The sequence below is a fragment of the Myotis yumanensis genome, unplaced genomic scaffold, assembly GCF_028538775.1.
Source record: "Myotis yumanensis isolate MYYU_CA2020_CCGP unplaced genomic scaffold, mMyoYum1.0.hap1 SCAF_21, whole genome shotgun sequence".
In the NCBI taxonomy this organism is placed as follows: domain Eukaryota; kingdom Metazoa; phylum Chordata; class Mammalia; order Chiroptera; family Vespertilionidae; genus Myotis; species Myotis yumanensis.
The window spans coordinates 10,537,956-10,551,375 of NW_027223772.1; the positions used below are offsets into that span (position 1 = coordinate 10,537,956).

A 13,420-nucleotide genomic window follows, 5' to 3' on the forward strand; every position below is an offset into this window, starting at 1 on the left:
TTTTGGGGGGAAAGGGAGGGGAAAATGTCTTGAAAACATCATCCAAACCCATATTTTAAATGCTCAAGATGATTTTTTCCTATATAGCCCTCAAGATTTTTAATTTATTGATTCTTACAGTTCCTCTACTTCATGGAGCTCATTGGGAATAAACTGTTTCATGCTTTAAGCTTTTAAAGCCAAAAACTTTTTCAGGATACCTAGTGCCAGTCAAATAGGGCCAGATCAATAGCCTGGGCCAAACAAGAACCGGCCAGGCGCCCACTTCCCAAAGACCCTGGCTGGACTCTACAGAAGTTTCTCAAAGGTGCCCAGCCCTGGGCTTCTTGTCCAACCTGGGTGAAGGCTGAAGTCAGCGCAGTGACACCTGAATGCTTCCACTGCGCTGGGGAGGCTTTTACTGGCCCCTACCATCCGGGCAAGTCTCATGGCCTCATCTTTGAGCTGTCTGTTCATGGACTATTCCACAGAGCTGAACCTGGCATGAGGACGGCCCACTGCCAAGGGAGCTAGCTGCTCAGGGGACACCTGATCCCATCTTCAAACCAGACTGCAGAAAAGGCAAAGGACCACGTGGAAATACTGCCCCAGAATGCAGAGCACAAATCCCAAAGAAAAGAGAAATAATTTCTGGATGGGCAATTGTTTGGGATGAGCCTACCTTGAAAAGAGAACTGATGAAGAGCATGTCTCTTTGGAGTATGCCTGCTGATGTAGCTCCAGCCCTGGAACTGACTACTTGGGTTCAGCTGCCTTGCTCCACACTTACCAGTTTGGACACATCACTTAATCTCTCGATGCATCAGAGTCCTCATCTATTAACAAGGGAATGATCATAGTGTCTATCTCAGAGGATTATGTGATTTAGGTTAGATGATAGACACAGAAATCACTAAGGCATAGTAACTGGCACATAGTAAGTGTTGAAGAAATCTTAACTGCTGTCATCTTTATGGCTGCCTCCCCCTGTTGCTTGGGCTGACTTTCTGGAGGCAGAGACGAAAAATGTTGAAGGTATGGCTGCCACATGTGCACTGAAGCCTGTGGCCTGATGAGGCCCACATATGGGGTTTAAGGTTGAATGGCATTAAAACGTAGTGCACACAAAGCGATCCATTTAAGGAGAATGACAGCCCAAAAGGGGGCATACTGCATGACTTCATATAGAATGGGCCATTTGGAGACTATTTAAATGGTGTTTACTTTAAATGAGCCAACCTTGATGAAATAGACAGTGAATACCTTCATTTTCCTTTTTTATTCAATCCACTTGCCCTAGGCTCCCTTGCTACCCCAGCTGCAAAACAAAGAGAACATGCTGTACTTGAATTAAGCTGAGTTTTTCCTCTGCAAAGGCCAGAAGCCCATCACACCACTGGATGATTTCAGGGCCCGGCCTGGAATCATTACCAAGATGAACAGGGAGTGGAAGGGTGGGGACAATAGGAACGGGCCTAGAGGAAGTGGCGCTCCCAACTGCGCAGGCCTGAGCAGCCACCCAGCTAGCCTCCCTTCTGAGCTTCCACAGAAAGTTCCCAAAGGCTCTATGCCACCTTCTCAAACTGGAACTTATTTAAGGGGTGAAATTCTTAGACTTCAATTGTCTCACTAGTAAGACAGAAATCTAATATCAGATATTGTTCTTATAATCACACTAGAAGCTGCTACAAGGTCCAAATAGACATTTTCATCTCTGAAATAGGATTGAAATTGTCCTTAAAGATAACTGCTTTTTTGTAGGAATGATAAGTGTTTGAAATGGGTCACTTTTCAAATCATAGGAGGCAGTCTAAAATTTAGTTTTGAAAACACGTATAACTGAGTGTGAAAATAATTACAATAATTATTTTCTTCATTTACTACTCTACAAAACTGTCTTACGAATAGTTTTGAAGATCCTGTCTTCCAAGGGAGGAAGAGGAAAGAGGGAAAAAAGGAGAACGTGATGGAGTCGTCAGCTCATGGTTAGGAAAGAGGATTTTTGATGGGATACCTGTGAAAACCTGTGCTAATTACTTGTAAAAATCAATTGTATAAAAAGAAAAAAAGTGTGAGAAAAACATCAAGATACTGTAGTCATCTTTACATATCAATCCTGCCCACTAATAGTAAATTCAATACAAAATGTATGTCCAGCCACTGTGCTCTGCTTAGGGGAGTCCTGGCCGCACCCCCTCAGCACAGCAGAGGCAGCCTTACAGCTCAGCTCCGGAGGCCAAGGCAGATGATTTCTCTTTGCAAAGACAGGCTCTCAGCGAATGTCTTGTATTGAAAGAGTTATTATTTTCACTGAAAATTAAAACAGGCACTTAATTCTTCCTATTAAAAGTGGATCAAAGAAGGTGAAGGGATTAGCCAAAGAACAAATATGCGTAACCCATGGACACAGACAACAGTGTGGTGATGGCCAGAGGGAAGGGGGGCCGGGGCTAGGTGGAGGTGGGGGGAATGGGTGCATATGTAATAGTGTCAACCATTAAAAAGAAAAGTTAAAAAGAACACAAACTTTTCCACTGTAGGCTAGACAATTAGCATGAAGCACTCAGAAACTGATAAACGCTTTTATTTAGGTATCATATTTCTCTACTCGACAGTCCCTGCTGCTTTCCTACCTCAAGACTGTTTCTTTCTCTAGTCAATATTCTTAGTCTCAGAACTTCCTGCCCAAACTATTCCATACATCAAGCTATTTCATTATTTTGGAACATCTTTGTATCACAAAGTAAAGATGCTTAGCAATATGTACAGGAATATGCATGTTTATAAGTACATGCAGACACACTATATATAATGTATGTGTTATGTATATTTTGTGTATTGGTGACAATATATTTAATAGATCCGTAAAAAGGAGGAGAGCTCCCAGTTTCAGTTGTTCTTCCTTTCTTGGCTTCCTGCTTGAGCGCTTGGGTCTTTCAGCAAACCCCAGCTCTCTTCTTTCACTTCTACACAGATGCCAAGCCTACACATTCTGGTTTTATGAGCTAGTGTGACCCTCCTGAATACCCATGGCGTGACTGCCTTTTGTTAGTTCTTCTTCGCTGTCGCTCAAGGGTGGGAGCTGGCAGCAGAACAAAGGAGAGGGTAAGAGTGTCCTGGGCTGGTATGTGCCAGCACTGCTTAACCAGGGCCATGTGCCAGGTCATGCCACCTCTTCTCAAGCACTGATGCCACTGGCAACGCTTTGGGTTTCCTTCCTTCAACATGGTACCGCCTGAGGCACAGGAGACCCATGAGAGAATGACCTCCAAGATGATGCTTGTGAACCAGGTGAAAGAGCGCCACCTACTGAACAGAGGACACAAGCACCTCCCTAGGTTTAGAGGTTTCCCCTGGTGGCTAATGGATACCTAAGGAATACATGGCACCAGGATTCGGATTGGTCTTGCAAGCCTCACCCTCCATTCTGACCTATGACACAGACAACCTAGTTCCCCTGAAACTTAAGCACAAAATGGATGGTCAAACTACACCAAACCATCCTGCTCCCGATGGTCACAGGTACACTTTAGTACCTGACCCACATGAGAAAATTCATGAATATCAAGCCTAAGACAAAAACCCACAACAAGAATTGTTATGCACATGCCTGCCAAAGTCATCATTATCCAAAAGAAAGCATGATGACTTCCCCGTATGCTCAGGATGGTGAGTACAGCGCTAGGAAGGCAAGAAAGAAACGAATGACCTGACACGGACTTAGAAAGTGCTAGGCATCATCTGAGCCCTCGGGAGAGATGTAAGAGCAGAACACAGCCCTGGGTCACCAATAGCTTTTCGAAGAGATGAAGGCGTTCACTCTGTACTCCCAGCCCTTGGAACACATGTATGTGTACTAGCCCAGGAAAGTTTTCTCTACTCTGCATTCTCTGTGGTGAAAACACTTAATCATAACCATTCCTAAATGCCTTTAATCTACCGTTTCCTTACACATAATTCCTGGTTGCATGCGGTAGGAGCAGTCTAAATGGTATTGCTCATTTTGAGCCATCCAGAGGGAAGAAAAGTTGGTTTTCAATTGCACACAGGAGGGTCTGGACTCTGAAATCTTGGCTTTTCCCTGGAATTTCCCACAGAAAGTCAAGAGAGAAAATGTCAGAGAGCTGGTCTGTTGGGCAGGCCAGAGAGTAGCATTTTGCCCAGGATGAAGTAATGTCTACGGTCTTACTTTTGAATAGAAAAATGAAATCAGATCCTATGTGAGGGCACGTGTAGTTTTTAACACCTTTCACTTGTTCATATGCTTTTTCTCGCACATTTGGAAAGAGCTTAAATTAGTCAGTCTTGTTCATTTACTTGGGGCTTCCCATGAAAAATGCAAGTGGAGCATTTTATTTTTCTAGGATGTAGAAATACACTAAATTAGATTCTACAAAAATAAAACAAAACTAAACAAAATAAAATTAGCAAACACGGGAAAATCAGGATGTACCACACCCATATTTTTCCTTTAAAATCTACTGAGCCTCAAGAAAAGGCATGAACTCTAATCAGAAGCGGAGCCCGAGAAAGGCCTCTGGAATCACTGCCGTCCCTGTTGGTGCGGTTTAAAAGCTCTCCCATGCACATATTACTTCCATCTGATTCAACAGAACAGTCATTCCACACATAAGCATTAAGCACCTGTGCAGACAGAGCACTGGGTCTCTGTGCTTCATGGGATGGCTACATTTTGGCAGGGAATATGGGACAACAATTACACCCAGGCTACCATTTCTGTCTGCCCAATAACATTATGCTGAGGAGGTCAAATAATAGAGGAGCCAAACAAGTGGATCTAAATCTATGGCCTTGACTTAGCCCTCCTGAGAAAAGGGTAGTGGCTTCTCGGCTAATACAATTCTTATGATGGGCATCAGGCTACACTCTAAACCAGCGGCCTTCTCATTACAAACAGTCAGGAATGATCTCCCTCAGGCAGCAAGGACTCAGGACTCCCGTCCTGTGTCCCCGGGCTGCTGTCATCTCTGTCCCTGTTATCTGCCTCATGGCATTATGCTGCTCTGGTGCTTTGCTCCTTTTGGGAAATCAGCTGACGCCTGGCAAAGGTGCTAATGGGGCTGGTGTGGCACTGTGGGAACTGTGGGTGGAAGGCAGGGTTTGCCACTCACATTTCCAAGGGTAGCTCATCATTTCAAAGGACACTGCACAACAGAGGAGGTCCTCTGAGACCAATGTACCAATCTAGAAAACGACTTAGGAAGTAGCATCATCTTGTATCCACATACCATTTTTTTCTAAGAAGGGCAGAGATATCTAGAGACAAGATTCCTCCCCCAGAAGAGCCATCCTGGGCTGCAAAGTGCTCCGGTGGCACTTGCTCCCGGCCGTCCTCTCAGAAAGCCAGCTGTGGGCTGCAGGAGGGGCTGCGCTATCAGCACCAAGTGCTCTCACCTTGCCACGCCTCCCTCAGCTGGAGTTGGTCAAGTCTGCTCTGAGATACCACAGAAGGTGCAAGTAGTATGAACATTAGCAAATCCCAATTAGCATGTATTTGTTGTTGTTGTTAACTCTGTGCTTCAAATTGGTAATTCTGAAAAACAGTCACAGATATATTTCTGGAGGTATGAAAAGTTTCCACAAAAATGATAAAGGCAATCCTTGTTTTAATTTTGATGATACTGTTCAAACAGACAGACAGATATTGAAGGATCAGATGACTCTGTTCTGAAAAGGACCCAGTTAGTAAATATTTTAAGCTGTGCGGGCCATGCAGGCTTTGTTTCAACTGTTCGGCTCTGCCATTGCAGCACCAAAGCAGCCATGGACAAGGGCCGTGTTCCAATCAAACTGTGTGTCTAAAAACAGGCCACCGGCTGGATGTGGCCAGCCGATTGGAATATCCAGATATAACCGAGTACTGCCAACCAGTCTGAGAGTTCACACATGCATGCGTGCTGCGACCGCACAGAGGCAGGCGCACCGTGTTAATGACTGAGAGCTAATGAGAGGAGAGCCTCAGGACGATGCTTCTCCTGAGTGCAGGCTGTGCCCACGCCGCGTGCTATGCACACAAAAGCTTCCCCGCACCGGAAGGAACATGGTGGAGAACAGACCGCCCCGTGGCTCACGCACGGCCATCTCCAAAGAACCTCCACGGGGCTGTGAGCAGCACACTCACACTGTCAGGGGCGATGACATTACAACAAAACATTAACCTTTGCATTAAACGTAAGTTGTTTATTTGAATTTTGCTGATTTAACAACTTGGTCTGTGCTTAACTTATAATTTTATTTTGGCTTTATAGATATGTAAGAGTTATAAGCAAACATAATTTATATCTAATCTTAACATTCATAGTCTTAAAATATAATTCTAATACAAATAATTTCAGCCGACCCTGGTAAACCATGAGATTTTTTTTCCCCTCTATAAAGAAAAATAAGGCTCAAGTTCGAGAAACACTGCCAAGCACGAGCCTTTTTGTCTGAACTGCAGGGCCAAACCATGAATGAGACAGTATGCAGGCTTGGTCAGGTGGGGGGCAGGGAGAGCCACCCCGCATCGTGGGGTGTGGTGACTGCAGGTCAACCTCTAGAGGCAGCCATGGGGGCTGGAGGTGGCCAGGTATCAGGACCAGCTTGACACGGCAGTGTTTCAGGTACTCAATCAACCTCAGCACGTCCGGGAACCACAGAGGGAGGGTGGAGAAAGAGCCTGTGTGAGTCCAGCAGAACTTCACTAGGCAATTCCAGCAAGACGCTGCAGCCTACATCAGTAACCTCTCACCTGCTGAACAGAGAGAGTTTCAGACAGGGCGCGTGAAAAGTGAACGGAGTGCAGGGAAATTCATAGACTGTGTCCTGTGAGGAGAGCCATGAGCACTATGGGAAGAAATACTGCAAAATAAAGGTAAAAGAAAACATCATTCTAAGGACTCAGAAGAAGAACAAGCTTCAGAAATGAATTTATTGTAGAAACCAAAAGCAGTTTAGGAAACTGCCATTCCCATTTATGATACAGGAAGATATAACTTCTACGAAAATATATAAAAAAGTATGGGAAGACAACAGGCTGAAACAGTATAAGAGACTGAGTTCAAAAGATAACAGATCAAAAAGATAAGGATTGTAAGGAAACTTAAATAACAATTTAAATCTACAATGGAATTACTAAAGAACAAAATGTTTCTATGGAAAATCAGTGGTGTAGAGTGTAAACAACAAATGAAAGGGCAAGCTACACAGACTGGGAGAATATGTTTGCAATACATATAGCTGATAAAAGGCTTATACCTAGAATATACAAAGCATTCTTTCAATCTACTAATAAAACAACCAAAAATCTCACATTAAATAAATGGGCAAACAACTTGAAGAGATGCTTTTCAAAGGAAGATATAAGAATGCACAATAAGTACGAAAAGTTGCTCATGATCATTAGTCCTCAGAGAAAGGCAAATTAAAACCACAACAAGCTAGCACTGGACACCCAGTTGGAAGGCTGACAATACCAGTGTTTGCAAGGATGCCCAGCAATGGTGCAGAAGGGGGATATATTGCTGGTAGAATACAAAATGATACAATCACTTTGGAAATGATTTGGCAGATATTTACAAAGTTAAACATGCATTTATACGATCCAGCAATTCCACTCTCAGGTATTTACCCAAGAGAAATGAAAACCTATATCCTCAGAAAGACTTGTACACAGTGTTCACAGAATTATTTATCACGATGGCTAAAAACAATTCAAATGTCCATAAACAGGTGAGAGGATAAACAAACTGTGCTTTATTCATATAATGGACTACTACTCACCAGTTTTAAAATAATAAACTATTAACACTCACAAAAATGTGGGTGACTTTTCCAAACATTATGCTGAGCAAAAGAAGCCAGACACAAAAGAGTGCACATGGAAGGACTCTATTTCCGTGAATCTTTGGCAGAGGCAAAACTAATCTACAAACACAGAAATCGGGTCAGTGCTTGACAGGAGTGGGGTTTGGAGGAATGACGTAAGGAGAGATGGCGAGGGCATAAGGGGAGTCCTCGGGTAAAGGAAATGTTCTACATCTTCATAGGAGTGCTGATTAAATAAATTGGTGTATTTTTCAAACTTCATTAAACAAGACAAATTGTGTACATTTTTTTACATGCAAATTATCTACCTATATAAAACCCTAATATGCAAATCAATCGAACAGCGGAACGACCGGTCGCTAGGATGCGCACTAACCACCAGGGAGCAGACGCTCAATGCAGGAGCTTCCCCCAGACCACAGGCCCCGACCGGCAGCAGCATTAGGGGGCCGGGCTGGCTAGCAGGTGGTGCCAGGCCAGCCAAGGCGGGTGTAAGCGGGCCTCCTTCCCCCTCTGATCACCCCACTGGTCGCCCCACAAATCGGCCCTAATCACCAGCCAGGGCTAGGGACCCTACCTATGTATAAATTTTGTGCACTGGGCCTCTAGTACTTTAATAACCTTGATTAAAACCAAAGATACCCACAGCTAGCTTCTTTCTAGAAAGCTGTAAATTACATAAATAAAAATAATTCTATGAGCCTCTAGGCAGGAAAATCAGACTTTCAAGGAATTTTTTAAAAATTGATATCAGATTTCTCCTCAGAAATGCTAAGTAAGGCATGATAATAAAAATGTTTATAGTTGTTTAAGAGAAAAAAGAAGTCCTAAGAATTTTATACCTAGCCAAGGATTGTTCGTAAGTGAATAGAACTAAAAGCCAACCTAAATATGGGATGGCTCATAAAATATACCACACATCCACCCTTCTAGAAAACAAATATTGAAACAATTTCCCAAGTGCCTGAGAAATGATTCAAATTTAAAAGCTTAAGGATAAAGACAGTATAAATACTTACTACAAATATGATTTGAAACTAGATGAAGATGTAAAAAAACAATAATTGTAATTCCTAGAAGAGAAGATATAATACAAAAACAAAATATAGAAATAAGCCTGTCCAGTGTGGCTCAGTGGTTGAGCATCAACCTATGAACCAGGAGGTCATGGTTCAATTCCTGGTCAGGGCACATGCCCGGGTTGAGGACTGGATCCCCAGTAGCAGGCAGCCGATCAATGATTCTCTCATCATTGATGTTTCTATCTCTTTCTCACTCTCCCTTCCTCTCTCTGAAATCAAGAAAAACATATTTAAAAAAATATAGATAGATAATATGAGTCCTAAAGCCTAACTGTATTCACTAAAACTGGGGAATGTGGATGAGGGAAGATGATAGAAGTAAATGCCCATTTAGTTCCTTATTTGACAGAGTGAAGTCAAGAGCTATTGGCTCACTTAACTGTAAAAGATCCATTTATGAAATATTCTATAGTCATAAAAAATAATGAGAAAGCTCTTAATACTCAGATATGAAATTATCTGTAAAACCAATTTATTCTAAAGGGTTGAGGTACAATACAAACATATGTGCAGCATGCTCTGATCTGTGCAACAAGCGGAAAAAACATCTTAAACAAAGGAAACTGGTGACTTTGGTTACCTTGGGGGAAGGGTTTCTGGGTAGCTGGGAATGGAGTAAAAAGGAAATTTTATTGCAATTTTTTGTCCTTTTTCATTTATAAATGAACCATATAAATGTTACCTATCTTTTTTAAATGTATTATTTGTCTTATTTTTACTTTGAAAATCAAGTAAATTCTCATTGAAGACTCTAGCATGTGTTAAATCTAGTTTATGATAAAGGAGACATCACAAGTTAGAAAAGATTCAATAAGTTATCTTACAGCAACTTATTTCCTATTTGGAAAAAAAAACTGTAGTCCTCATTTCACAATCCTGACTAGAATAAACTACAAACAGATAAAGACTTAATGAAAATTTTAAATTAAATAAAAATATTAAAACAAAACAGATGAATCTCAGATCAAATAAAGAAAGACCTTCAAAGAATAATTAGACAGATTTCACCAAATAAAAATTAAAATCGCCAATAGATCAGAAACAGAGTATAAAATTAAAAGGCATAGTAAAACTGGGAAAAGTACTTTTCATAAATATGATAAGATAAATATTTTTATATTTAAAGAGCCAATCAAATTAAAAGGCAAAACAAACTTTTGAAAACCTCACTGAAGCCTCATTGTAAAAATGGGCAAAGGAAATAAAAAGTCAGGAAATGAAGATAGTTAAGAAAAATATAAGGACATGTAAAACCTCATTGATAATTGAAGTAATCTATGTTAAAGACAGACCTTTTCTTGCCTAGCAAATGGGTGAAATTCATGGAAAATGGGGACCCTATAACTACTGATGGGTATGAAAATGTACTATTGGTACAACTGCAAATGGGCACAGCATTTCTGGGAAACAACTTGAAATATGTACCAACAGCCTTATCCGTGCTGAAAACTTTTGACTCAATAATTCTAATTTTATACTAAATGTCTCCTCAGGAATTTAATGCAACTTTATTTATAACAGGAAAAAACCTGGAAACAATAAAAATGTCTAATAATACAAAAATGTTAAAATATGATATATTCATACCATAAAATATTATGCAGACATTAAAATTATAGTTTTAAAAAATACTTAATGACCTGGGAAATGTTCAAAATACACCATAAGTGAAAAAAAGCTGTTATGTGCTATGACGGCAATTTTGAAATGACAATATGTACCATCTGTGTAGATTTTAAATACTGGAGGGAAATGCAACAAAATGTTAGCAATCACTTTCTCTAAAATTATTTAATTTTATTACTTTTAATATCCTGTAAAACTTAAAGTTTCTAAAGGTATGTGAGAGACACCTTATTTAAAATGAAGAAATGTTACAATTATAAAAATTTCACCTGGCATCAAAATGCTTAGGCTCTCAGCGGAGTTAATTACTGCAATAAGCAAATCATCCCCAGACAGAACCTTGATCTGCATTAGCACTTGCCTTCCATCTTTTACGCTTTGGGTTCAGAACTCTGAGGGACAGAGCTGGACTCGAACAGCTCTGGCGGGCCCGCCAACAGCAGCACTATCACTCGGCGTAATGAACCCCCTGTGCGGGCTCCAGGACCCAACCACAGACAACTCAACTGTAAGTAACGGTGTTTCCATGACACACTTGCCTGCCCAGAAAGTCTTCAACCAAGACCACCCACTTATGGCCCACAAACCACCAGGGCAGATCAACCACTGAAATACTCTAGGAACTGATAAGTCTGGCATGAAGAGCCCCGCATGCCTGCCCAGGCTCCCCAGAGCCTCCCCTCCCTGCTGTTTTCTCTGGCAGGATGTTTTCTAGCATGTTCATTCAAACCCAACTAATAAAGGATCTCTTTAAAGTTGCGAAAAACAGCGCGTATTGGGTTCCTGGGTCCAGCATGTGTGCAATACACAAAGAAGCACAGAACACATGTACAGTACCTTCCCGAAGCTGTGTTGGCTTGGCAGAATTTTCCCCACTCATTAAAACAACAAAAGATGCAGCTGCTCGGACTGTGGCCTGCCATGTTGACATGGCAACGGGGGGCTCCTGGCATGGAAAAAGGGCCCTGTTGTTTATGGGAGATCCCATCGTATAAACACATGGCCTGCAAAAGAAAGACAAAGAAACAAAGGGGGGGAATCTTTAAAATAAGTTGTCACTTTTCTCATCTCCATGGTAGAGAAGGTTAAGTTGAGCTTTCAAAGAAAAAACATTTGAGGCTTTGTAGTTGACTAGTTTCAAAGCATTCTGAACTGAAACTGCCAAGGGATGGCTAAGTGATAATTTCTCCCAAATGAATTACTTAAATATGTAAAGAAAGTTGTTTTTTAGGGGGAAAACGTTTTTTGGTTAAAGTTTTAAACACTAGTCTTCCAAGTTAAAATATGTATTACCCTTGCCCTTCCCCTTAGGCTAGCTAACCTTATGCCTTTAAAAGAAAAAAGCTTTAGAGACATTCCTACAAAACTTGGAAAATATTCTGGAACAGAAAATATGTTTGGAGATCACTGAGATATTAATGTTTGGAAAAACAAGCTGGTGGTCTCAAGTCCAGTGCTGGTGGGCAGATATCCCAATCCTGGAAACCACCATCTCAAATGGAGCCCTTGTGGGAATCCCTATGTGGAGGCCAAGAACAGGGGTAAACAGGACTATAGGTCACCACTACCAGGAAGGCCAAGTGTAATCATTACCAAAGCAAATTTGGGAAACCAATGGCATGACATTAGGGCTCATTCTGTTGCAACTAAAATATACACACCCTTGGGCACCAAGAACAATCTCTTCCATGATTGAGTCACTGCTGACAGAGATGGAAAAGATTGATGAGATCAAGGGAAAGGATTATTTTGACACCACTGTTTAGAAAGCACAAAACTTTCCATGGGGAAAGTGTCTCAGAAAAATGTATCCACTTTTTTGCTTCACTATGATGAACATGTATTGTGTCCCTAAAATGCGCCAAGAGCACACAGAATGATGGTCCCACTCTATCAGTCAGGGTGCAGCCAAGGAAAGAGAAAACAGCCCAGGTCTTGACAAACAGAGATCATTTTATACAGGGAATTGGTTATACTAATGCTAGAAGAGTGGAGGAGCCAAACGGGGACAGTGAGGCAACCCAGAGAGTAAGCAGAGCAGTAAGTAGCTGTGACTCCTTGGGTTGGCAAAGCTGATGTTTCTAGATGTTGCCGGGTCATCTGGCAGAAGTCAGAGTCACAGTGGAGACCGTCCAATGGGTGCTGGGACCAGAGGAGGCTTGGTCACTGTTGGAGATGCCCAAGGAAACAGGGAGGGGAGAAGAAATGTTTCTCACCAACTCCTGCTCTCAAATTTTTCTACCAGGGCCACCCCCAACCCTCCCGAATTGGTCAGACCAACCAGGAAATAGAAGATGAGGGAGCCTAGGTAGTGAGGTGCCTGGTCATTCAGAAAAGATCACAATAAGAGCAGAAAATGGACGGAAGGGCAGATAGGCAGGTACGGTCTCCCTTCCTATAAGTGTCCGTGATAACTCACAAGCTTGACAAGGAGCAGGGAAAGATGAGAATTCAAAAGACTTTAGTCCTTCCTGGGTTTTCACCTTATTAAGTGCCTATGGGTAAGTCTCTTACCTCTCTGAGTCACATGTAAAATGGGAAAGGGACACAGGTTGGTGACTTCTATTGTCTGTTCTGGTCCATAAATCTATGATTCTGTATTCCAAGTTTATCAATCCAAGAACAAAATTTCATGGAAGACCCAGAATCTCGCATCGGTTTCAACAAGCTGTCCCACCTCAGGCTGTTTGAGGAGGAAGCCTGCCAGAGCTATCTCATTCCAGGCAGGGCTGCTGGTGGTGGGTATGTGGTGAGAGATATGCTATAGCAGCTCAAATAACTCAGCTAGGTTGGGTCAAGCATGCCTATTTCTAATAATTCTATCTATTAAGTGTTTTGTTTTCCCCCCAAAAGCCCATCTTAGAGAAGGTCCCAAAAAGGAAAAGTGAGTGTTATCAGTGGAAACA

General features: G+C 41.8%; 1 protein-coding gene across 2 annotated transcripts in view; it reads right to left on the reverse strand.

Moving 5' to 3' along the window:
• AOPEP (aminopeptidase O (putative)) overlaps window positions 1–13,420 on the reverse strand; it is a 332,190-nt gene that overhangs the window by 265,334 nt on the left and 53,436 nt on the right. For both annotated transcript variants that reach the window (XM_070400873.1, XM_070400872.1), the window contains exon 3: window positions 11,352–11,518. In XM_070400873.1, the coding sequence (XP_070256974.1) occupies window positions 11,352–11,518 (167 nt within the window). The remainder of the gene's footprint in view (window positions 1–11,351; window positions 11,519–13,420) is intronic.